Source organism: Photinus pyralis, unplaced genomic scaffold, assembly GCF_008802855.1.
Source record: "Photinus pyralis isolate 1611_PpyrPB1 unplaced genomic scaffold, Ppyr1.3 Ppyr1.4_LG7, whole genome shotgun sequence".
Lineage (NCBI taxonomy): Eukaryota > Metazoa > Arthropoda > Insecta > Coleoptera > Lampyridae > Photinus > Photinus pyralis.
This window is the reverse complement of record NW_022170738.1, coordinates 27288842-27314792: the sequence shown is the minus strand read 5'-3', so window position 1 is coordinate 27314792 and position 25951 is coordinate 27288842. Positions and strand designations below refer to the sequence as shown.

Genomic DNA, 25951 nt, shown 5'->3' with positions numbered 1-25951 from the left:
GCGAGCACTTTTCGGAGCGGCCGCTTGGTGCTCGATACTCGAACGTTTACTTAAAGTGCTCGGCGCTCGAGCACTTTTTTTTGTCCACGAGCGGTTTTTCCACTCATCAGCGTTTTTTTCGCTCTTTTTTCTCTCGCGAGCTCTTTTTCTGCTCGCGAGTGCTTTTTTCGCTCGCGAGTTCTTTTTCTGCTCGCGAGTGCTTTTTTCGCTCACGAGCGTTTTTTCCGCTCCCGACCCCTTTTTCTGCTCCTGAGCGTTCTTTTTCCCTCGTGAGCGCTTTTAACCGCCCTCAAGCGCGGAAGCATTAAGCGCCGCTCACGAGCATTTTCCCCGAGTGCTCGCGATAAACTGCTCGAAGTATCAATTTGAAACAGTGAGCCTTTTTAAAGTAACCGATATCGACATCTGTACATTTATAATGGAAAGAAAGTCATGGAAGGTATTGATAACAAAAGCACAAGAGCATACTCAGGTGACTGTATGAGTTACATTGCAGGTACTACGTCAAGTCTCGGGGCTGGGGAGTTTGGACAAGCGGTGACATTAGGGAGAATTTTTAATTTGTTCGTTTTCTAATAAACTCCTGTTTTATAACGATTCAAAACCATTACATTGGCGTCAGGTGTCGGGTATAATTAGAAACAAAAATAATGAGAAAATGAATGGAACTGATGGTTGCCGAACTTCGTGTTCAACTTGAGGAAGGGTCACTTAATACGACAGGTGCGCAAAGTGTTCTCCAAAAACGACTTGACGCTGTGCTGATTGAGAAAGGGATCAATCCCTCGGAATATTCCTTTGAATTTGAAAATCTCGAATAATTTCTAGAAAAATGGAAGAGAATTATAGAAGGATCAAGAAAAAAATTACCAGAGAAATGGAAGAAAGTTGTGGATGTTCGAATTCATGAAACTTCCAGAATGTTTTTAGAGAGGAATTTTTCTAGAAAATTCAAGAAATATAAACCCGAGCAGTAAACATAGTATCGACGCAATCAGTCACGTGAGCTCTCACAAATGGTACAACTTGAAGAAGCTACGATTGACCATCATAGATCAAAACATAATCCCAAACCGCCGATTTACGATCAAGCTGTCAAGGCTATGCTGACAAAGGTACAACTCCGTTGTTGGAATTGCGGAGAAATTGGGCATTTGCAGGATCGATGTCGAAAACCTCGATATTGAAAAAAAATGGCCGACTCCTCCGCTCACATCCTGAAATTCGTCAAAGTATTTTATGAAAGTCAAAAATTCTTAATAGGTAACAGGAATGGACACAACCGAATAATATCGTTATCATCCACTGAGACACTTATTTAACGAAAAAATTTGAAATTGGTCAATTCCAGTTTTTTTTCTAAACTTCGTCTAGATTATTTTCCTAAAATCCACACCATTTAACCTGAATGGAAAAAAACTCTTTCGAACGATATACGAAACTCGTTTTCTACTTTGAGTCGCGAAACACAAAAACCTAAACGAAAAAGAAGCGTAGCCCTACTTTTAAGGGATCGTAATAAAACACAACCGAAGAAAAAGTGGATGAACTCTATCGTAAAATATGTGTATAATATAAACGGTTCGAATATACGGTGTATTTTCCAATTTTTCACTGATGCGATTGAGCTCAGTGAGGTGTTTAGATTTGGGAAGCACCACTAAAAATACGCGATTATAAAATATGAGGGAGAACAAATTTTCTTTGAACGAAATGCTTTCCGTTTATGTGCTTCCAATATTTTTTTGCTGCTATATCTTTATAGACTTGTGAGACGACACGAAAAGTTTTCGTATAAATCAATATTATTGTAACCTTTTAAAAAGTTTTATAGTAGACTGATACTTTCAAGTGAAACGAATAAATTTCCCCATCTGCAATTTTAATTGAGGTTCAGTTAAAAAAACTAAACGAATAGTAATCATTAGCAAAACATAGAACGCAAATGACAAAGGCTTAGGATTAATTTCGCTGTAGACTACCACGTCCTAGGTCTCCACACGGTTATTATGGCCGTTGTCCAGTAGCGCATTTTGCTATTTAGTCGACAGTTTCCTCCTATATATAAATAATATGCCAGAATAATTTGCATTTCCTGCAGCATCCGGTCATAACAGCAGCTTTATGTTGCAATACCTCATGACAGCCAAATTTACAGCTTCGTTTCTGTGTTAGGGTGGCTCATTTCCACCAAATAATGTGCACTACAAATAGCAAATACACTTTTGTAAGCTCTTAATGTAGTTTCTAAAAAAAATTCTTAATGTGTTCTATTAGAGATTGGTGCTAATCGTCCGCAGTTATTGGAAGGGTTTAATGGCTCTCCATCTGCAATTAGTGTGAGATGTTAATGGAGTACCGCCACTCAGACTAGGAGCTTCATTGCGCCTGCCATTTGATATCGAGTGTTTTAAAGCTCTATTTGCCATTGCATTAATTCCTTACGTACATCAACACTATCTGGTGCTTTTTTTGCACGTCATCGACAGAATAAAATATCAATCAATTTATAGTACGTACCCTAAATCGAAAAAACCGACCACAGTTACGGTTATCCCTTGCATAAATCGAATTCTTCAATTTTTTTTTGTTTTATGGAACGCGGTTCATCGAATTTGGTTCTTTCTGGTTGTAACCAAATGATAAAAGCTTGGTTTTGTCCGATTAAAAATAATATGGTGGAAAACGTCAAACAAATTCATTGATATTATAAATTTTAATGTAATTTGTACGTGTTATAATAAATGTAAGGAGTACCTAACATTAATTATATCAAAATTTTTTATTTGATTTATTTTACTTTATTTATTTATTTATTTTATTTTATTTATTTTATTTAATTTATTTATTTTATTTATTTTATTTATTTTTTATTTTATTTTATTTATTTTATTTATTTTATTTATTTTATTTATTTTATTTATTTTATTTATTTTATTTATTTTACATTAAGCGATTACACAACTTATTGTTATAGTCTGTGATCAAAATCTTATGTAACAACATAGTTCTTACGCTCCCAGGTAGTAAGTCGAGTTACTCTCATTATTTCTTTTATTTACAGGTGTCAGGGTCCCGACAATATCGTTGGCTTGCTAGTCTAAGTGATAAAAGATAATGTAGTTTGTTAAATATATTCGTTATAATTAAAGTTTAAATTATGGATGTTCCCCCTATAATAATTATTATTCCCTCCCGGTCTTTGGGATGTGAAAAAAATCATTTTTACGAAACATTGCAAGTTGTCAGACCGTAAGAAGACGTCGGCGAAAATCAGGTACTTCGTAGTCAAGGCACGTGTCATTTATTTGCAAGTGCGATAAATGTTCCAGCACGGAAATGTATTGTTAAAATTGAGGAAATTTGAATGCGGCTCGCCAGGGAAAACAGCAGAAAATGATACCTACCGCAGTTCCGAGATGTGCATTTGGGTCACAAGAATCTACCGTAAGTATGAGAGACGTGTGCTCGAGTAGACCCTTGTTATAAATTTATACTCGGGAAGGGAAATGCCGTTACTTGGAAAATTGATGGCTTTTGTAGTAAATAAAGTGCACGTAATGTACACTTCGCAGAGCCACTATTCCTTTCAAGTATCAAATTACAGGCTTTAACAGATCCACTGGGTTATATACGATGCCTATAAGGGGTGCAACCAGTTGCAAGAAAAAAATAATGTAATCGATATCCCCTTCAACTAACGGCAGTTTAAACCGCGTTATGGGTAATAGCGGAAAACAGTTGCTTGGAAAACTCGCCGAACTTGCGTTCGCCGGAAACCTGCTATGTTACCCTAGAGAGTAGACGTACACGAAGAGAGGCTTTGTAGGTAGCGCTACTGAAATTAGATTCCCTAGTTTTGAGAAATTATAATTACGTGAAATTATTTGTACCTAGCTTTAAGTGTATACTAGCATGACTTGTTTTTAACAAAGTATTTTAACATTAATTCCATTTAGCTTTACCCAAACGTACTTTGCTAATTAAAGCAGAGTTCGAGGAGTTAGTTTGTGTAAAATTTTCTGTCATACTACGGTAATAACCCTTGAACTTGAATAAACCGTGTATAAATTACTCCGTCAATTCCATAAATTATTGAGTACCTTTCCTTTGGCTGTCGATTGAGGCCCTTAAAGAATATGTAGGAGGACAATATTGGGAGTTTATTGATTTCGCTATTGTAGTAGGTATTTTCAAAAGCACAAGAATGCTAGATTGATAGAATTGAAGTCCACGAAATGTGGCACGTGGTGAAGTGAAAGGTGCTCATCTATAAAAGCGTCTGGCTGTGAAAACTAATTAGATTAAGTTATTTTGAAGGGAAGTGATTTTCATGTGTTGTGTTCACAAACGTAAGCTACATTTATGTCAGCCCATTATTCGTTTCTCAAGTGAATCAAAGGGCAAAGCAAGCACAAAAAAATGTACTTGCTTTAGTTCACATGATTTTATTGCATTGCCGAAAGAAACTTAAAATTGATTTTTACGTTATCCAAGTTTATCCCAAAACAAAATTGCATGGTTGCTTTGAATTTTTATCGAGCCAGGACAAAAATCTTTAGTTTCATTTTGAAAGATCACCTATTGTCATGTATCATGGGTCTTTAATTGTTGTAATTATTTTTAACAGCTTCTTTTTTTATTTATTAACCATGTGATTTTCAAGGAACATCTACCGTTGTGAGATTTATAGGGTCGTCTCCTGATTTAAACAACTGACGAAAGATATAAAATAAATATTAGTATATTAACCATTTTGTTATTGCTTTGGGAATACTAGATGTTGTGCTAGCATTTACACGTCACTAGTTCTGAAGCCATTTCAAACATTAATTAACTACATTCTTCTCCAATATGTACGGTGGGATGACCTATAGGATATGTACCGTATTCATTCGCATACAGATATACCGAGACTTCCTGTTCTCTCTTTTTTTTAGCTGAACGATAGAGATTAGGTGGGTATAGCCTGCATTATATTCAATACAACCTCTTCAAAGTTCTTCGACAGCATTGCACTTTGGAATAAATTACTTCTGGGTGGATATCCTTAAAATTTGTTTTCAGGTAGGCGAACAACAAATCTCCGCATGTTAGTAAATACGGTAGATATCCTAGAAGTGATCCCACCGAAGGGTAATGAAGAAAACAAGAATCGTTTAGTAAATAAATGAATATTTTTCGTTTTATTTACCTTGCTGAGACCAAAAGTTAGCCGTGGTAATTTAAAGACATGAAAGAAAAAACAGCCCCGTTCCGATTTTTGAATGTAACTACCGTTGCAAACTTTGGAGTAAAATTCAACATACGCCGCATTTGTAATCTGGTCTTGAACGCTTTATGTTTTATACCTTTGTAGTATGTTGAATTCGAGGATTAGTTTCATAGAGGTATATCGTGGGTTAATTTTTTATGTGTAATCTTCATAAGTGCATAGTGAATGTTAACATCCAGTAAGACACTGTAAGTAATTTCGAATTTCTAAAATTTAACTAAATAGTCGAAAAGGTACTTCAGCTTTTAACTCTCTCGAGTCGCAGAAAGTCGAGCACTAAAATTTCAGGTAAGGTATCATTTAATTAAAGTTTTAGCAAACAAAGTGGAAGTAATTAAGAGAGCGTTTTACAGTAAAATTGCATCAATGTAATTATGGGAAATAAGGCAAAAAGGGGAAAGACGAAAGCGGAGGATAATTGCGCGCCTTAAATTTTGGTACTTACGCGTATTCGTGCCTCGAAGACGCCGTTTAGGTTACGCGAACTCCAATCACGAAATTTTTATCAAGCTACTTCGTTTAATTAAATTTTAGTGTGTTGCAATTATTATGCGGCGGGGTTATAAAATCTAAAATGCTTCGATCTAGAGTTGAAAATCCTATTATAGATAACGAGCTATCAAGAGCCCAAAGGGTGGATTAGTGGTGAGAAAGGATTCCTTTATCTCTTACAAAAACACATTTGCTTTTGTTTGAGTAATTCAACTACCTATAGACACACAAGGCCGAATAATTTTCCACTGAAATTGTTCTTGCAAATTATCTTGAGAACACCATAACCGTCGTTTTTGGTTGGACTAATGACACTTTTACCAATTCAACATCCACAATTATATTTTGCGGTAATTGATTTTGCCGCCGATTTTATTTGTAGGTGAATCATTTCTGGGGGATTTTGTTGCAGACGGTGGCAAAATGAGCGAAGACCGTTGCTGTGTGAATCAAGTGGGAGAGCTGAGAGCATATTATATTAGAAATGAATACCACAAATGGAGACACGAAATACGTTTCTTGTCAGAGTGAGGCAGCAGGCAACAGATTGTTCTTTTAGCAGTTCAGACGAAGGGGCATTGTTAATTAACATCAAAGACAAGTTAATCGGGCCTCTATCGAGCTTAAGAAAAAACTGTTTGAAAAGGAACGCACTTTAGCTGAAGTAATTGATCTTTGTCACTTTAACTCCCTCTCCACGTTAGAAGTAAACAGGATGTCTTTGAAAGAAGGAGATCAAGCACGATGATGATATTGAATCAAAATGTTAAATCACTTCCCCATATACCAAGATACTCCCTTCTCATGATTTGGAGTCAAAATAAAATTAATAAAATTCTATGGACTCGTTTGCGTGGTAGAAAAAATAGCAAAAGTCAAAACAAAAAACTATAAATTGACCGCCGTTTTAACTTGGCCTACTTATGTTGAAAATTTTAAACCTTATAGGTACCTACTTTTAAGGCTCTGATACATATACGTACTTAACTGGAAGAAGTGTCATAAACTAAAACTCGAATGAGATAAAAGTAAATATTCCACGTAATTCAAAATAAATTTCCCCAGTTCTATTAAAACACACATAGAATAGAACTCATTAATTGAGTTTTTACACATTACTGTAATAACTTAGGGGTTTCTTCTTTTGAAATTTAAATTACTTAAACCTATGATATCGAGTCATTTGAAAACCAACTAAAATTTTTATAATACACCTAAGATATTTATATCACGGCGCTTGGTTGGAGTACAATAGAATAACAAAGTTCGCAATAGCTCGTAACCCATATTATATTGAGGTAGAATTGGTCTCCCTAGGTTTCGTCTTGGTTGAAAATGAAGATTAAAGAAACTGACAAAGGTCCGACGTATGTTGACAAATTTGACTTATGTTCCGCCCCAGATTTTATGCGGTTCCAGCTTTCCTCAGATTAAGAATATCATAGATACTTCAGTGAGTACGTGCAAATTCCTATTGAGAACTATCGCATACATTTACACAATTACAAACGGAGATTTGTGAGTAATTCGAAAGCGAAAGTTAACCAGTTGTGCTGGGCTTTAGCCTTGATAGCGGAAAACTAATTTGAATGCAGTCGAGATAAATAGAAAGTTCATTGCCCGATCATTTCCATACAACAAAACGAGATCCAATTTCTCGTTTATGTATTGTCCAGGTTTAAGGCGCCATCTTTTCAAGAGAAGGAAGCCAACATGTACAACTTCTTTATTTATCCATCTTGTTCTGAGCCCTCTTGCTCAATAGGAGATTGCACAACACCTACACTTGACCAACCATCGGAAGGAAACTGTGATAGTGCACTCTTATGGTTAGGCAACACACCTTTACATCGGAAACAAAAATATGATATGCTCTGTATATAACCAATTGATCTTTTGCGCAGATGCCGAATACTAGGGGATTTTCGTAATGAAACTAGGGAAAAGAACGAGGTCGACGGAAGGCACACGCTTTCCCGTTTTTTTTAAATTCTTGATTATTTTTGGTGGTGGTGTTTTGAAGGTGTATTTACAGGTAGTAACCATTTTATTCTTTCTTGTACTAGCTATTTAATCATTGAATTTCTTGCCACAATTTGATATTTACATTTTGCTGATTTTGCATAAACTACGATATCTGAATCATGGCGTACTCCATGCCTTTGTTTTGAGTACCGTTTACCTTTACAGTACAGGTGATTATGACATTGTTTTGTTTAATTAAGTATTTATTTCTGTATTCTCGAGGAGTTGATTTTCAGTGCGATGTTGTTCGGTCTGATTGATCCGTAACTATTCCGTGAGGGAAGTACCTACAGTTTGATTGTTCGCTGTATCTGTTACTTTCTGATTCGTGGCGCGCTGCGGTTCTTGTGCGTTAGCTATACGAAGGGGGGCTGTTTTATGTTATGTTTGTGTGTGCGATTGGGTCATTCTGTCTCCGTGGAGTAGGTATCTAATACAGGTCGATCTTTCGCGGTATCTGTTGCGTACTCGTCTCGTGCGGATTGTAGTTCTTAACGTCTTAGCAATACGAGTAGGGGCCCTCTCATTAACATTTCCACTATTTAAAATATGTTCTGCTTGAGCGAAAATCGATTTTCACATGAATACTTGCTATTTGGCCATTGGAATTCTCACATGTACTTTTCGTGTTAAATTAAATTATGTTAACGGAAGGCTGGAGTAGAGCCACACCATTTACATGTTTCCTATGTACATGCAATTTATTATTTTACGAGTTGTGGTATCTCAATTGATCGTACAGGTATTTTGATGTGTTTTTGTACTGAATTGATTTATCATGTTTTCCACTGCACTTATGATGTCTTGTGTATTTTATTTTTATGAACTTGTTTAATTGCATTTGATTTGATTATCTGATTTTTATCATACAATTTGAGATGTTTTATTTATGTGTATTTTCTCTTGCATTTTATTGCTGTAGGTGATTTATTTCATGTATTTGTGTGGCCTCTGTCAGGGTTTTAGTCCCGTAGAAGGTTTCCCTGGCATGGTCTTGTGTGTGCGTAATATATTTATTTGTTCTTGTCATTTCTTACGCACAAAAGTTCTGTCTTTTATTTAATTACCTTCCCAACACATAAAAGAACCGATTACACAACGTAGGAGTCCATTCGTGCCGGTGCCACCCATATCGAGCTGATGACTGCCATCCAAATTCAAAAGTGCCGCGAAACGTCCATTGTTTCGACTTGAAAGGTAGGTGGCTCTGCTTGTAGTTTTTGCCAGAGTTGCCAACGGTAAGTATAGGGTAAGTCAACGTTTTCAGTGTCGGCTTGATAGACCCCTAGGAACATTACAAGACATAATCTCTCATCGGACCATCTCACTACTTCATATTATTGTAATGTAAATTTCATTACGTGATTTATGTATTTGCAATCAATTAATAATAAATGTATAACAGTCGTAAATGGATTGATTTATAACAGCTAATTATTATTTATCAATTACTTGTACACATTACACAATTTATAGCATAGAAACACAAGCGAGAACTATTTATCACTTCAATGTCTATGTTCTAACTGCATTAAACACGCTTCAATTTGCTAATATAACAAATGCAAAGTTTCTAGAAAAATCATGAAACATTCTCGAGAATCCTCGAATAAGCAGATCACACTTCTCGGAAAGACCGCGTCACATCCGCCCCTTATCGCCGGTAACTAATTCTGATAGACTTGATGGCGCCTTGATGGCTGGTGATGACGACCTTATGTCTGGATTTCTAAAATATTCGCCACATTATCGCAAAAGAGTTGAACGTATTCTCCTCAAGAGCCTGAAAAAAATAATTATAAACAAAAATTGCTTCCACGCCATCACTGTGACTTTAGAGAGCAGAATGCAATAATCGGTTAGGTGCACTGAATTGCTGCAAGCATTGGAAGGCCATTGGAAGAAAAAATTCTTCTTAGACGTATAGCGCAAGCGTTCGATAAGGTGTGGCACGAGGATCTACATTACAAATTATCCAAGATGCTGCCACGTGAGTATTGGGGTCTAGTCCATTAACCGAAAATTTCGTGTGCGATGCGAGGACTCCTACTCAACTCATCGAAAGGCAGCTGGCGTACCACAAGGGAGCATCGTCGCCTTAACCCTGTATGTATCGTTCACTGCTCATACATCGACTTGCAGATTTAAAGCTAACAACCATCGCAGATTGATTGCACTCTGAATCTACACCTTGCTGATTTTCTTGTTGATTGTGTACTTTCTCTACCCTTACTTCGTAGTCGTAACTCGTAAGTTGTTTGCCTTCCAATAAGACAAATGTAATTTTACAAATTAATACTGAAACATTCTCATTGGTCAGTGATGGTAGTTGATCTAATTGGTATACCAACCACAATGCAGCACTGTTCACATGGTGTGTTGTTCTATGAATCTAAGATACTATGTAAACATACTTTAGTGCTGACGTCGTAATATACCGATGGCGCACGTACCTTGTTTCAATATTGGTATATAATAGCACCAACTTGGTAACCACGTGATCGTGCAGTATGAACAAATAATTTCTAACAATAAGTAAAATCTAAACTAAGAAGTAACAGGCGCTATTTTATTATTTTACAATGTCTTATCAAATCTAATGAAAGCAATAATTTCGCATTTTTATATAATAATAGCTTAACTCCAATTAAATGAAGACGAAACCATCCGTAGCCGTGATAAACCTTTCTGATGAACATGAAATAAATACTCAAACTGAAATTATGCTTAGTATCACAGCAAAAATTCTATATTATTTCATTATATCATTGCAAACTCTCAACATATTTACTTTTTTGCACACTACTTCTACCTAAAGCTGCGTTACAGGTTGTTACGCTGATGGAACATGATTTAATAAACTCGGCAACGTAAAGCGGCGATTTTTTGTAAAAATAATTTTTCACACTCTAGCAAAGTAACAAGAATTAAAGGACATTGCAATGAAAATTCAATTTCGAAAAAGTTCACGATGAAAGGAGCGCTTTTAATTGCACGGGAATACATTTTCGCTAATGCGTGTCTCATCACTACGCATTCTGTTGAATGATTATAGCAAGCAATTTGCATATTTTCAATTTAAAAGCGTTTCGCTTTTCACATTTACCTTGATGTGCTTTTAATACTGCGATTGCAAGTATAAATTGTAAAAAGGTGCGTTTATAAAAATAAATAAACAAATTATGATTCGTCTCCTGTCGTGACTAAATTTGGTCTGAAATCTGTCTATCTCTGTGATAAAGTCCAGAGGCCAAAAAGAGCTTGTAAACTTTCACTTTCACTTGCAATTAGTATAAACAGAGATTGTTATGTTATTTAAACAGATTGCTTTAGAATTTATCAAAATGTGAGTTGCACCCCCACAAGAAATTATCTGGTCGACAATAAAACTCAAACTTTACTAATTTGTTCAGTATATTAAATCAAAACAATAAATTCCTTCTTGTTCTACATACTCCTCCTTATGAATAGGGTAATATATTATCAAGAAAAAGTTTAATAGAAATTCCACGAATTCGGCTACATAGTAAATAATATGTCCCAGTGATTACTTTCACAACTATTGGTACTTTCGTTTTATGATGATTTTGGCTAACATTGTGTAAATTTAAAAATATTACTCTTAACGCGCTGTCTTAATTTTGTACCTAAATGGCAGAAGTTTCAAAACTGAAAAAGATAAACAATTCCAATTAACCCAATAATTAAGTCCTATTAATACATTCAGGAAATATGAAACTTTCTAATTAAAAATTTAAAACATTACCGTAATAACTTAGGTGTTCTCCGCTTTCCTTAAATCTACTATTCTTATCTGTAAAGCCGACCCGCGTGACGCAGTTCAGTTGAAGTTGGACTGCGGTACTAAGGGTCCCTGGTTCGAATCCGGGTTCAGGAATGGATATTTGTTAATGTATAGTGGGTTGCGTTGGTAGAGCAGCCTTGACTGAAACCCCGCCCACTCAAAAATAAAGGCAAAAATAAAATAAATCGCGACGGCCAGAAAATACGTAACGGAACCAACGCAAACTTGACAACTCGCGTCTGTTTTTATTGCAGCTATTAAGCCTACTCGAGGTTATATCGCCATTTGCCTCCATTCGGCAGAAAAATGTATACTGTGAACAGTGCTAGACATCCCCCAGGTGCTTCGCCTCGAACTATTTCGACAGTTCTCCGATTTTGGAGATTTTATTAGTCTCTCGACCCAACCAAGATGTCGTCTACATACACTGCAATTAGTGTTGAATCGTCTATATATCGAAATAGTTCGAACTCATTGCACAAATGCGTTGTTGAACCACTACCCAAGCACCAATCGTGATTATGACATGCGATGGCGCTTACCACTGCTGAAACCCGTAGACAGTGGTTGGTGCTCTTCCCGCCGCTGTTACGGCACTCGGAAGCCTTGTAGTGCCTTTTACTCGCCTCGGCCTTCCTGCGATCGGGTCGTACGCGGTCTTTATTGGCCATCATAAGGCGGGATGCGTCACCCCGTATCATTCTGCCGCTTACGTGGCTTCTGCGCGCGTCGCTCTCTTCGATGATTTTGATTCGCAGAACTTTCGGTGTTGGCAAATCATCCCTGGATTCAATGGCACAGCGAAATACGTCGAAACTGGAAAGCAAACTGTGTAGTAAAAGGATTGTCCGGGTTGGTGGTGGCGTCCATGTCGCTCAGCTTGTCGACTGACTCGAAAAACTCGCTTGTCGGCCATCTTGCATAGGATAGCGATTTTCAGCAGAGTTGTTCTCTTGGCTGGCAACTTAGACTGGTACATTTACTTCCCGCGATGTAGCACAATGGTTAACCTGTTTCAACTTGCTGCCGCTGATCAACAAGATTATGTCTGACTTTGAGCTGAGGTCTTTTTTTGCATTGGTGTCGTTTGCTCCCGGTTGAGGTTTCACTGAGTCTGCGCTAGAGATAAGCAGCGCTTGCATCTACAGCCTCCAAGTGTCGTAATTGTCTTTCTCAAGTAGCTCAAAGCGGGACGCGTTTCCGCCATTCATCGGGGCCACTCATAAACACGCCAACCCCTTTATTACACCTTCCCTCACGACATCTAATACGAACACTGGGCGCATAACCGCCTTTATGGCTCGGTGGAAAGAGCGTTGGGTTATAAATCCGGAGGTCGGGTGTTCGAACCTGGGTTGAGGTGAATTTTTCATCTGTGGCGGAGATGTAAATTACCTTAGACCAGTTCCGAGCATTCTACCGGCTACTCCGAATTAGGTTTTCCTGCAGTTTTCCTAATTCGTAAGGTAAATACCGGGGTAGTATAGACCAACTTAAGACCTTCTGCAGAGGCACCTCTAAATAGCATTATGCGGGTCACTCTGTAATTGGGCGCATGCCTGTTGAGGGCCCAAAACTAAGAGAGGGATAATAATAAATAAATAAATAACCTGTCGAGGTGGCGGATCCCAAAATCGAGAACGAATACTATACATTGTTACATCGTCTGTGGGTGCGATAACTCTCGCACGGAAGGGGAAAGGCTTATGGTCTTGAAACTAGATATTCGTCTTGATCCAAGTAAGAATTTGGGGCCAAACCATCAAAGGTCACCAAAGTCTCTTTGTGCGCACTATAATTCCTAAACAAAAGACCTAATTACTCAAAACTTGGGATATATCTTCCTCTTGCTCCAAGTAAGAACTCTATTGAATTTGGGGTTAAAACGTGAAAGGTCACCGCTTATTGTACGTCCGTCTGTGCATGTCCATGTCAGCAGAACACAATCAAACATATTGCATAATTAGGTGCTAATTAAGTGCCCTATTCCCGAATGAAATGCTCCTTTTTTAAAAAAATTATTACATGTTTTGCCAGGTTCATATGAACTCAGCAGAACACTACCTCAAAAAACCAAGAAAATGAAAAGTGAACTAACTAATAATTAGGTTTTATCTTAATTATCAAGTATCACATAACATCCTACGTCCCGTGCCCGTGCTACGCTTGCACTTTTCATAATTCAACGCACAATATAGCAATTTATTTTCGAAGTACGCCTTTGTTAAATTTGTACGAACAATTTTTGTAACTTTTTGCGTTTAAAGCAATAAATTAGCACCTTTAATACACCAAATCCCGAACACTTAAAGACGTATTTGTTTTTGTAAACACAGTGCCTGTCTGCTTAAATCATGTAAATAGTAGAAGTAAAAATAAAAAAAGGAAGAGCACAGAATTTGAAAATAGGCCACTTAATTAGCACCTAATTATTAGTTAGTTCACTTTTCATCTTCTTGGGTTTTTAAGGTAGTGTTCTGCTGAGTTATATGAACCTGGCAGAACATGCAATAATTTAAAAAAAAAGGAGCATTTAATTCGGGGATAGGGCACTTAATTAGCACCTAATTATAGTTAGTTCACTTTTCATTTTCTTGGGTTTTAAAGGTGGTGGCTGAGTTCATATGAACCTGACCGAAGAGTCTTGGGGTCTTGAAACTTGGTCCAAGCATTGAATATAAAAGGTCCATTGGTGAATGTATAAATAAAGAACCACGAATTTGTTTATTTAAGTGAGATTCACCGATCACCAAAGTTACATATTAGAATTTTATGTCGTTTTTTAAAGTCTCCTGGACCCTTCGATACAACGTTGTATCGGTTTATTAGGTTATGCGTAGAATAAAATTATAAATTCGTCCTGTTCGTCTGATGCGGTCGCCCGTCCATCCCTCCGGGTCCGCGATTGCGGGAAGACGGTTTAACTTTCTTCAGATCAGTTTTTGCAACCTTATGGTATGTAGACTCGTAAGTACATCTATCGACAATGTGCGTCTCTTATTTTGAATGTCATCACATTATTCAGAGGGAGTCAAAGCTTCGGACAAATGCTAAGGTCAAAAACGTTTTAGTAGCAGTCAGATGGGGTAAAAACTTCAAATCCGAACATCTCAAACATAGAAAGATACTCTCTAAGGGAAAATAGAAGGTCTGAACGAGACGTAGCCCCGGGAGGAGGGGGTGTCAACACTTCAAATACGAATACTTCAAAAACGGAGTATCGGAAGATGGTGTTTTAAAAAAATTGGAAGAACGTCGTACACCTCAAAAACACGTTGGAAGAGTCAGAAAGGGGCACTCTCAAAAAGAAAATAGGTCGTCTTCAAGAGACGTTTCTGTCAGTGGAGTGCAGAACGAAGTGCAGGAAGAGGGTACTGCCAAAAAGATCCTAAAGAAGACTCTTCGATGAAATAAGGCCAAGACGAGCATGTCAAATTTCAAGGGATTTACTTTTACAACAATCGTGGCGTCATCCTCATCGACTGAGACTGGATCCAAACTGTTAATCGGTGATACCATTTGCGGTTCTGCGAGGTAGTTTGGAGAATGAGGCCAGAACTGTACGAAAAAGGGCGTCACAACAATGAACCTTGTCACGATTTGGCTTGGTGTGACGTTTTCCTACCCTCCAAGGTTAAATCGGTGCTAAATGAATCACGATTTTAAACTCTTCGTTTTGCACGAAATTGACATTGCTATGCGCGCTACTTTTCCTCCTCTTATTACCGGTAACAACGAATGGAATTGCAGTATCTTCCATTCAGCGGTATCAGTTTTTGTCTGTATTACGCGAATACCTAACTCCGCTTTCAACGATTGCACATTTCATTTAAATTGTTAATTAAAACGTCCTTTTGTTTAATAATTTCGTTCAAATAGATAATATTGATGCCATTTACATTGGTATTTGCGATTAGTAGGTAAGTGTACATTGTTATCATTGTCGTCAAGGTCGATTTTGTCGTAGCAATTGGAATAACTTACAGTATCCATGTTATTTGTCGCACAAACAAAATGGGGTGTTAGCCGAATGCCCGAAATTTGACATTTGAGAAAAATTTAAACCAGATAGTAGTTATTATAGGACCAGCCCATAGAACTCCAGTTGAATAATAAGATGGCGACCGGCCTAGAAGTTTAGTGGAGACCAAAGAACAACGGTTCATGGCATATCAATGGAGTAGTTACAGGAGAATGTCATATGCAAGAATACAATGAACGGTATCATTAGACAGGAATTATGTTTGCTTTATTAGTACCCTATGTTTCGCAACACACTGATTTGGAAGGATTATAGTATTCTCTTAATCCTTTACTAGTACCTATCATGATAAGTGCGTGGATTTGTATATATAACCTACAGTGAATTTCCGGTTAGTTAGTAATACAAATCTAGTGCTTTAACACTCTCACTCTCCTATAAAACTATGTCTAGTAAAAACAGTAAGTAGTATCTTTTGAGGATAGTCGTAGTGGCCAGTCAGACAAAAACTTTGTTTTGAGAACTTTAAAGGACCAATAAAATTTTTGAAAGATGAATTTTGAAAAGGGTAGAGATGTTTGTGAAACGCTTAACTCACTTTTCAAAAATCAAAGTACTATATGACTACTAGTACGTCTGTCTGTAGTATTAGCATTGGACAACGTTAAAGAAAATGTTTTTAGATCAACCTCAAAAATTGTGAAAAATTCCATGGCTCCAATCCGAAATCATATAATAATTTTCAGTTTTAATTTAGTTTTAATAACTAATCTCGCTGGATATTGTATGGTGCTTTTTCAGATCATCCTAATATAATTACTATGCCTGATACTTCTCCATCAGCTGACCACAAAGGCGTGGGATATGTATACTACCACTCAATGTTAAAGTACCAGCACAGAGTTGCCCAGGTATGTCATCTCTGTACGTAACCGTAGCAAACGCTATACATTTGTAGATCGACGCACTAACAAACAAGCAAGAAAATTACTGCAGCTTACTGAACCGATCCACCAGAGCAGCGATCACCATGCAAAATAAGGGAATCGGACCAGGTGACTTTGTCTCCATATGTTCCAGAAATACCTTCGATGCATGTGTGCCCTGCATTGCAGCTCTATTTATAGGTGCGATAATGGCACCTGTAGACCCTGCTTTTTCAGTAACCGAAACGGTGTACTTGCTAAAACAACTTTCTCCAAAAATGATTTTTGTGGCAGCGCAAAGTGTGCGCTTAATTGAAGAAGTTGTAAAAGTACTAGAAACCGGAACAACTATAGTAACATTTGGTGAAACAGTAGCACACACGCCCTTTGACGATTTCTTGCAACCCTATTCCAACGAAATGGAATTTTCACCCAGACAACCGGAGAGTATCCATGAAATGGCGCTACTACTTTTTACTAGTGGCACAACTGGCAGACCAAAGGGTATTTGCCACAGTCATTCATCTATACTATCAAATCCAATGTTTCCGTAGGTATATCCGCTACATTTTTTATTTTAATGTCCGTCTTTTTATAGAGAAACCCGCGATTGCTTAACAATAGCCACATTTTGCTCAGTATACTGGGTAATATACCACAGACTTCTACATAATTCCATTGTAAACGGTTTCAAAATGATTATATTTGAAGACTTTGACTGTAATGATCCCTGGAAAGTTCTAGAGTTCCGCGTAGACTACGCACTAATAATCCCATTTGAAGGCATGTCGTTTGTAAAACACCCCAAACCTGAGCACGCGGATGTTACGAATCTAAAAGTGTTGGCACTAAGTGGTAACACAATGTCAAAAGAACAGTTGTTACTGTTGAAAGCGCAACTACCCAAAACGTTTGTTGCAAAAAGTTACGGACAGAGCGAAGTTTTCACTCGAATACTGGGCTTTCCACAAACTGCGAAAGGATTTCACCTAGTCGAGAAGTATCCGAATTCTGTCGGAATCCCTTCGGGCGGATTTTCTTACAAGGTTTACTTTATGTCTTGACATACTTAGCGGTTAATGAGATATTTTCAGATTGTTGACGTCGAAACTGAAGAGATTTTGGCAGCAAATAGTGTTGGTGAACTTATGCTGAAATCTAAAAATCAAACAAACGGCTACTACAAATGCGATTCTTCGGAAATGTTCGATGCGGATGGTTGGCTGAAAACCGGAGATTTGGCCTACTATAACGAGGAACATTGTTTCTTTATTACAGGCAGAATTAAGGAGAGCTTCAAGTACATTGATTATCACGTTATACCGGTTGAAATTGAAAATGTGCTTGCTGGCCATCCTGCTGTACAGAACGTCGTTGTGTTAGGCTTGCCTCACCATACAGATGAAAATCACCCAATTGCTGTAGTCGAAGTGTGTCAAAAGGTTACAACAGATGAACTGGTGAAGTACGTTGAGGAAAGGGTTGAAGATCGTAAACGATTGAGGGGCGGTGTAAAAATTGTTCAAAAGATTCCCTTGACGGTCTCCGGAAAATTCAGTCGTTACAAATTAAGGGAAATGTTAATACACCAGAGAATGCAATCTATGGAATAGTAAAAGCAGTATGACGCTATACAGGGTGACAATTTGAAAACTTACCCCCCCCCCCCCCCAGTAAATAAACAAGATATTTAAAAAAAATCCGTTTCGGTATTTCGGAGGGGGAATCACTCTGACATAGTTGACGATGCACCTCCTTCAACCCCCTCCGCCCCACCCACTCCATCTTTTAAATCTTCAATAGTGACCCCTATGTGTGATACGTCGTTGGAAAGCTATGAAAAAATGCTTTCCAACCAGACCAAATAGCATTAAATTTACGTTAGTAATTATCGTGCAAATCAAAAAATAAACTAATATGATACCTTTTCTAAAGTTGGCTTTTATTTCAATAAATGTTCAAAATGGTTTCCGTTATTGGTAAGACAGTAGTATAATCTATTCTCAAACTCTTGTCGAACCTTCTCAAATGTTGGTTTTGCAATATTTCGACATTCTTGAATTATTCTCTGTCTTAGTTCGTCTATGTTCGCCGGTTTTCGCGTTTTAAATACGACGGATTTCAAATGTATCATATTAGTTTATTTTTTGATTTGCACGATAAATACTAAGCTAAATGTAATGCTATTTGGTATGGTTGGAAAGCATTTTTTCAGATCTTTCCAACGACGTATCACACATGGGGGGGGGTCACTATTTAAGATTTAAAAGTTGGGGTGGCTGGGGCGCAGGGGGTTGGAGGGGGTGCGTCGCCAACTATGTCATTATGATTTCCCCTCCGAATTACCGAAACGGATTTTGATTTTTTAAATACCTCGTTTATTTACTAAGACATGGGGGGTGGTAAGTTTTCAAATTGCCACCCACATATGGTAGCTGATAGGTATCTCACTTCAATTACCAATAAAATCAACACGGCGTGATGCCATCAAAATCAACAGAGAGTTTTCCTCTACGTAATGCGAAAAATGATCTCCACCGTCGAATAGGGCTTTATAAGGCAGCCCAGTTGCATTAGAATTCATTCTGTTGCGAGCTGTCCTATAGTAAACTTTAGGATCAAACCGAGCTGTCCTATAGTGAGGCAACCGACGACGCCGAGCTCCTCATTCGACGACACAACGTTACGAACTAACAACGATTCAGTCTTCATACCACTTCAAGAAGTTCCGTTGACGGTCACCAGCCCCGCAGTGGGGCAGTTCGTAATTATTATCTCCTCAGAAGTCTGCTTTTGCCATTCCTGAAGATTTCCGCGAATGTACATATTGTAACACGTATTCCGTATAGAATAGTCGAATTAGATAAGACGAAAGTATTTTAAGAATCATAAAGATCTGATAAATTTGAATAGTATAAAAAATAGGAAGAATCTTCATAATCTGATCAATTTTATGCATTTGAGAATCGGAAAAATTCGGACAAACAGAAGGATTCGTAGAAGAATAAGAATCTGAAGCATTTGAAAAATGAAAAAAAAGTCTGTTTGGTTTTAAAAAATTTGAAGAACTCAAGAAATCGTAAAAACTTAAATAATCTTGTGGATTATGTTGATGAATATTTATGCCTTAAATTATTTTCCTTTGTATGTCACATAAATAGTCCGTTATATGACCTTTCGGGAAGTACTGATCAATTCATGTAAAATGCGTTAAAGCTACTCGCCTTAAGGCGAAATCCTTTTTTTCTCAGCAACCTTACGACTTAGAAATACTGGTGGCAAACTTTTGAATAGGTTTTGAGGTACTCCCTTTCCGATTGTGCAAGAAAAATTTCAAAATTTTCCTCACGAAAGGGCGCACCCCTAAATGGAGGTGCGAGAAAATATCTGATTTCGGCAAAATTTGATATCTGGAGATTTTTGTAAAAATCATGAATCTGAAATTAGTTTTTCAAAATTCTAAAAAATCCACTGCAATTCTTGACCTGACAACGAAAATGGAGAGAATTCCACGAAATTTGTTGTGCACATACTTGATGAAGAACAACATTTTTAAACAGTCCGAAATGTTATACATATTAATAATTGGTTTTTCGGATCAGAAAGCATCCCCCGCGTACTAGTGACTAGTGAGTCATCTAATTTCGCATGTGTGATTACCACAACATAAGAAATTCGTAATACCTTCTAATTCGCATTAGCTTGATGTGGCATCGGTCACCATAAATTTCATATTTGCTAAAAATTCCCCTAGGTCAAAGTTAATATTTGTTGGTATCTGAAGTTTTTTCTTTACGAAAAATGACAAACATTCGACGTAGATTAACAATTTTCACGTACGGTTCGTCCAAGATTAAGTAGATTCTGATCCACGCGGTCAACGGTCTCAGCTTTCCACCAGGTCAAAGATATCAATAGATAAGTCCGCACTTGTGGTGTTAATCACAGTTCATAATTCTACGCGTTGTCTCGGAGAGAGTGTCGCGACTGTATTGCTTGTAATTCCGCAATTGTACATTAGCTTGTAAACAGCCTCAACCAATTTATTGTTCTTACGGTCACAAAATAATTTAATTTATAGTCGTTCAAGTGTTTGTATGGATATTTCCAGACACGAAACTGAATAATTAACGTGCAAACCGCACCAAATATTCACTTGCGTAGGATTTCACGGATCTCCAATAACAATAAACAGGTACAATCTCAAAGATTAAAATGGTGGATTCTTCTTCACAGAATTTTGTTTAAAAAACAATTTCTTCGTTCCGCTTGACGCAAGAATTTATAACGGCCCGCCCGAAATGATTTTCCTTCATTTATATAACCGGCCCTTAACTTTCTTAAAAGTCGAAGCTTTCGCGACCGAATTGTTTACGCGATCTTTACGCTTTAAACGCCGCGCTTCTTCTTCAACACATTTCCTTTCTTACCATTGCCGGGCAAAAAATGTGAAACGAAAACGACCTCCGTTAGGGCATGGAGTCCTTCTATAACCTGCCATGCTTCTCCGCCAATCTTGATCCAATGTTCTCTCTGTAATTGTTGCTGGACTCAAAAACCGCAACGAAACCAACGCAAAATTGACGGCTCGCGTCTGCTTTTATCGCAGCCTACGCTCCCCAAACCTGGACGAGATGTCCGTGTCCCTGTCGATGGCGTCAAAATTTTAAATCCGCATATCCTTAAAAGAAGTAATGTCGGAAGAGGGTACTCTCAAAGAAAAAATGAAAGCTATGGACGAAGGGTATCGGTCGGTATAGGTAGCGTCAAAGCTTTAAATCTGAATATCTCGTGTCGGAAGAGGATAGTACCAAAGGAAAAATAGAAGATACCAAACAAACATCTATGTCCGAACTCGGATTGGAACCAGGTATCTACCCTCAGTACCGCACTCCGCAGTCGAGATTTCACTCCTCTGCACCACACGGCTGGACTTAAAGTTAAGTGATTTTAATTGTGATCAAAACGTACAGTAGCATCATATTAATGAAGAAAAATAATATCCACAAAAGTATATTGCTGCAGCGAAAAAGAAAGAACACATGTATATTTTTTTTGATAAATTCAGAAGACAAAATATATGGAAAAAATATAAATATACTTACAAATTACAATTCAGTCGGTGCTGGGCGCCCACTTACAATGCACGGGGGGGGGGGATAGGGAGATCAAGAAGGGCAAGAAGGAAGGGTTTAAATTCGTCCAGCACTACCGAGTATACAAAAAAAAAAACAAAAAATGGATTGATTTTCAAACTTGGAAAAGTATATTACTTCAAACAAACACGATTCGATGCAGCTTGTCGATTCTGGGAAATTTTTCCTTTTTTGCCCCACTCTTCGCATTCAAATTCGTAAAAACATTAATAAAGCCACACTTACTCCATCTAGTTTGTATCTTAGTAATAACTCCCAAAAAATAATACGGCGTTAACAACACAAGAGTAAATTATACCATTATACCTACCACTACACAAGTCTACCTACTTACGTTGCAATTTCTTTTCGACGCATCGTCCCGAGAGAGTTATGTCTGGGAAGGTATACATGAGCTTCTTGACAATAACATCATAATTAACTCTCAGCCCCTTATAACGAAAGGGTCTCTCAAATGCCGGAGCTGTAATATCGTTTTCATCAGGCATTTACAAATTCAATTACTGTTGGTGCATCTGTGTGTGACATTTGAGATATTATTCTCTAGGCCACAATTGAAATGCTAATTTGACAATTCCCTCGCTTGTTGATGTTGACGCACTTTTAAATGTCTTGTACCTATATGTTCAGAGTTTGTAAATTACGACGTTTAAAACGGACGAATAAAACAAGGTTTCATCACAGGTTTCATGCATAGTAAATTATTCATACTGTTATAGTGTTTACCTTTCGGAAATGTAAATTAATTCACTTTCAACTTGTCTTGTAGACTTTGGATTTGGTTAGATGCAGTTGTAATTAAATTAGAAGAAACTGTAAAAGTTTGGACACTTTAAAATCATTTTGATTTTACGTACCTGCCACAAGTTTTCCTGGGTCTGTAACCTAATGTATTGTTGTGTAAAGAAGTTATGTAGACGCTATTTCGGTCTAAACACCAAAAATATGGACGGGACATGCTGAATATGAGATTATTACAATTTATTAAGTAAATCTAGGGGATTATTTACGAAATAAGCACAAAGTTAGTTCGTGTCATTTGAATTTGTATTTAAGTATTTGTTTTTCATTTTAAATTTTATCGCTTTGTAATTTTTCAATTTAGATTAGGTTGGAAAGTAAGACACGTCTGACTGTATGCGATAAAAAGTTTTATTTTTAGACGAAATCTAATTCCGTTCCGTCGTGATTGGCGAATTTGAAAATTCATAACGGAGTTTATTTTATGGTGGAAGTGGTGTTTCCTTAAACACTGGAGACTATGAGAAAACGAGCCTTCTGCTGGTTTCGTGACGGTTGAAAAGCGTGTACATTTTTTTACAAGCCAACCTGGTTATGGTAAAACGTAATTCGTCGGTCGTCGTCGTCGAAATAAAGTGTGCAGAAGTAAGTGAACCAAAGGGGTATAAGAAGTTCTACACTTGTTATCCGACTACGGAAAAAGTTTTGTCGAGTTGAAACAACAATCAGTTGTAGTGCACACTGAGGGCTTTTGTTAAAGTTCTCTTCTCTACCGCCCGAACAGCTACCGAAAATTATTCATCAAGCCAAGTTTTCTTTATCATCAAGTTCAGTGTTATCAAGAACAAGTGAAATTCAGAAGCTTTATGTGCTAGTTAAGCGCATAAACCTTGTACCACCAGATTATTTAAATTATTAAGAAAAAACCAATCATTTTAAGATTACGTACCTATTTTAATTGTCGACCGCCTGAGTGCGGGGTAATATATCGAAACAACCTTTGTAACCTTTTCATTCTGTCAGGGATTTGGTTTTATTTCTTTCATGTGTTTCGAAATCTTTGTCATTGTCAATCAATGAATTGTGTTCGAATCCATTGTGCGACCCCGCTGAGTTTTTCCGTCATATTTTCTTTTTATCCCCGAGAATTAAGTCAGGTGTTAAGTAAAATTTGTATAGTTAATCCTTTGGAATTTTCGGAAGTTGATCTGAATCTCCCAAATTATTAATTTAAAATCAACATTACGATTTTTTATTGTGACGGGAGCCGAGCGTCTACGGGGAATAGTATATTATGATACAAGTGTATAATCAAGTCTTTAAAAGCACGCGCAACGAGTTTAATGGCAGGACGCGAAGCGGAGTGCTTTTAACGTTGCAAGTGCTTTAAAGACCAATTATACACGTGTATCTTATAGTATTTTTTATTATACCACCAATATAATTAAAAATAGGAAATACAATGAAACCATATTGACGTTGTACACGAATAAATGTCTAATTACGTGGACTGGGTGTTCGTAATTTCACGATTGCCATGAAAATGTCACTTGACGTTTGTTTATAAAAATCATCGTCTTTGTGAATAAAACGATTTCCGGGGAAAAAGATAATACACTGTCTATTACATCGCTTGTTGTAAAATCTAAACAAACGTTGGTAGGTGTACAAGTCAAATAAATTTTCTGCATTTACAGAAAGCGACATAGGAAGACTTTTTATTTCAGCGCCAGATGACAGTTTCAAAAGTCATACTTGAAGTATCATCACTTAGCAACTTTAAAGCACGTGTGTTTTAAAGGCCTTTTTCCGCACGCATTTGAGTGTTTAAAACGGAGATTGTGATTCAGGTATAATAAAAAATTACTATTCTAAATTTAAAGGTTGTTTTGGTTTGACGTGTAAAAATCTTATAAGACCTTTTTGGCGATACTAACATATTGCTATTAAGTGTTCAAATTATTTTTTAACTGTTCCCGATGCATTCGTGTATACTTTGTTAGTACAGCAGAACGCTTATTAGTACTGATTCTATTCGGCAATTGATGCTGCCACGATATTCCGGATGAATCGGCAAATAATTAATTCTAGTAATAAATAGATCCAAATTTTCATTAGTGATTGGAATCATTCGATTCTTCTAATCACTTCATTGAACCATCGATCACAGAAACACAGAACGCCGATTTTCCTAATTGCTGAAACATGTTTCGACTCCTTTTCTTTTGGTTCTACTTCTCGGTGTGACGATTTAAGTTCGAATGGTCTTCAAATACATCCCGAATCCATTTATTTTAAGTAAGTATTCGAATTCCCAGAAAAGATTTAAATCCAGAATCATCAAAATAGTTTTCCGTAGATGTAGCTTACAGATTTAACTATACCTTGTCAATGCAAAATGCATTTTTATAGATACGATTCCTAGTTTAACAAGTTGTAATGATTCGAATTTTATTTAATTTTTTTTAGAGTTTGCATTGATATTTTGTGGTATGTTCTTCTCACATCTTCCCGTTCCCGTGTAGGGGCGGGAATGAATAACCCTACCGCAGAGGGCACTGTGTGTAGTAAGAGGCCATAAAACAACAGCGAGTTGGAGTTTGGAGCAGGCGAAGAGTGTTTGTGGAATGACAAGGTGTTGACATATTTTTAACTTATTCTTCGATTTCATTTTCTGGTGGGATTTCCTAATTTTTTTCCTTGATGTAGTATGTAGGCGAATGGTTTATGAATGCGGTCCTGATTTTTTACTTGCGTACAAAAGCTAGGGGCGAGTAGTGGGATTGACGCGTTTGATTCGGATTGGAGAATGATTTTGTTTATTTTACAGTCGTAGTTATCGAGTCTGGTATGCGGTGTGTGAAATGCTGATTCGGCAGGCCAATGCGCGTTGAATAGTAGAGAGTTCACGTTGAGCGGTCCGAAAAGTAGGTAGATCAACTAAATATATTGAATCGCGAGATAAACTTAGATCAACTATCGGGAATTTATCGCAGAGTGGATTTTATTTTGTGTTATTTTAATCCGCGTTAGGCCAGCGAAATTAAGTCCCCCTCCAAGTTAGCATACGAACAAAGCCCAAAACATAGAATAGACATCTTGGTGTATCCCAAAACAACCTGTAAAAATTCCATTAACTATGAAATACTTTTCAGATATAAAGTGGATATTGCCTGGACTATATAGTTTTTGTTTTAATGTGATCGCTATTGTAAACGGTTTATTTAGATTTGTGTATATAATTGCAAAATGTAAAATTATGTGTTAAAATGTAAGCGCATCTGGTCGTTTGAGAGAAGAGGTTTTGTTATCGGACGAGATTTAATTAGCGCGCGTGTTCTTATCGCTGATGTTAGAAGAGATAACGGAGATGCAGATGTTACTATGTGCGTTATATCGGGGATGCGTTCCTTCGAAGCTGGCGGTATCTAATTCAATTTGAATAGGCGCTGGTGTTTCGTTAAATACTGCAGACAACGAACAAACGCAGCTAGCTGATTCGCGACGGTTGGAAAAGATTATCTCTTTACCCTATTTAAATTCGGGCAA

The 25951-nt window shown here is 37.2% G+C and overlaps 1 protein-coding gene across 1 annotated transcript; it reads left to right on the top strand.

Annotated features, from left to right (window-relative positions):
- The first annotated feature begins 15398 nt into the window (after positions 1 to 15398).
- On the top strand, positions 15399 to 18330 carry LOC116176598 (luciferin 4-monooxygenase-like). Its single transcript, XM_031495241.1, has 6 exons — positions 15399 to 15513; positions 15565 to 15818; positions 16381 to 16490; positions 16538 to 17055; positions 17104 to 17551; positions 17600 to 18330. Exons 2-6 carry the CDS (start codon positions 15812 to 15814, stop codon positions 18116 to 18118), a joined length of 1602 nt encoding a protein of 533 aa, XP_031351101.1. The 5' UTR covers positions 15399 to 15513; positions 15565 to 15811; the 3' UTR covers positions 18119 to 18330.
- Positions 18331 to 25951: the final 7621 nt, after the last annotated feature.

Coding starts and splice junctions, on each gene's coding strand:
- LOC116176598 (XM_031495241.1), top strand. Junction 17,056..17,103: donor CTATCAAATCCAATGTTTCC/GTAGGTATATCC, acceptor GTCTTTTTATAG/AGAAACCCGCGATTGCTTAA. Junction 17,552..17,599: donor CGGGCGGATTTTCTTACAAG/GTTTACTTTATG, acceptor AGATATTTTCAG/ATTGTTGACGTCGAAACTGA.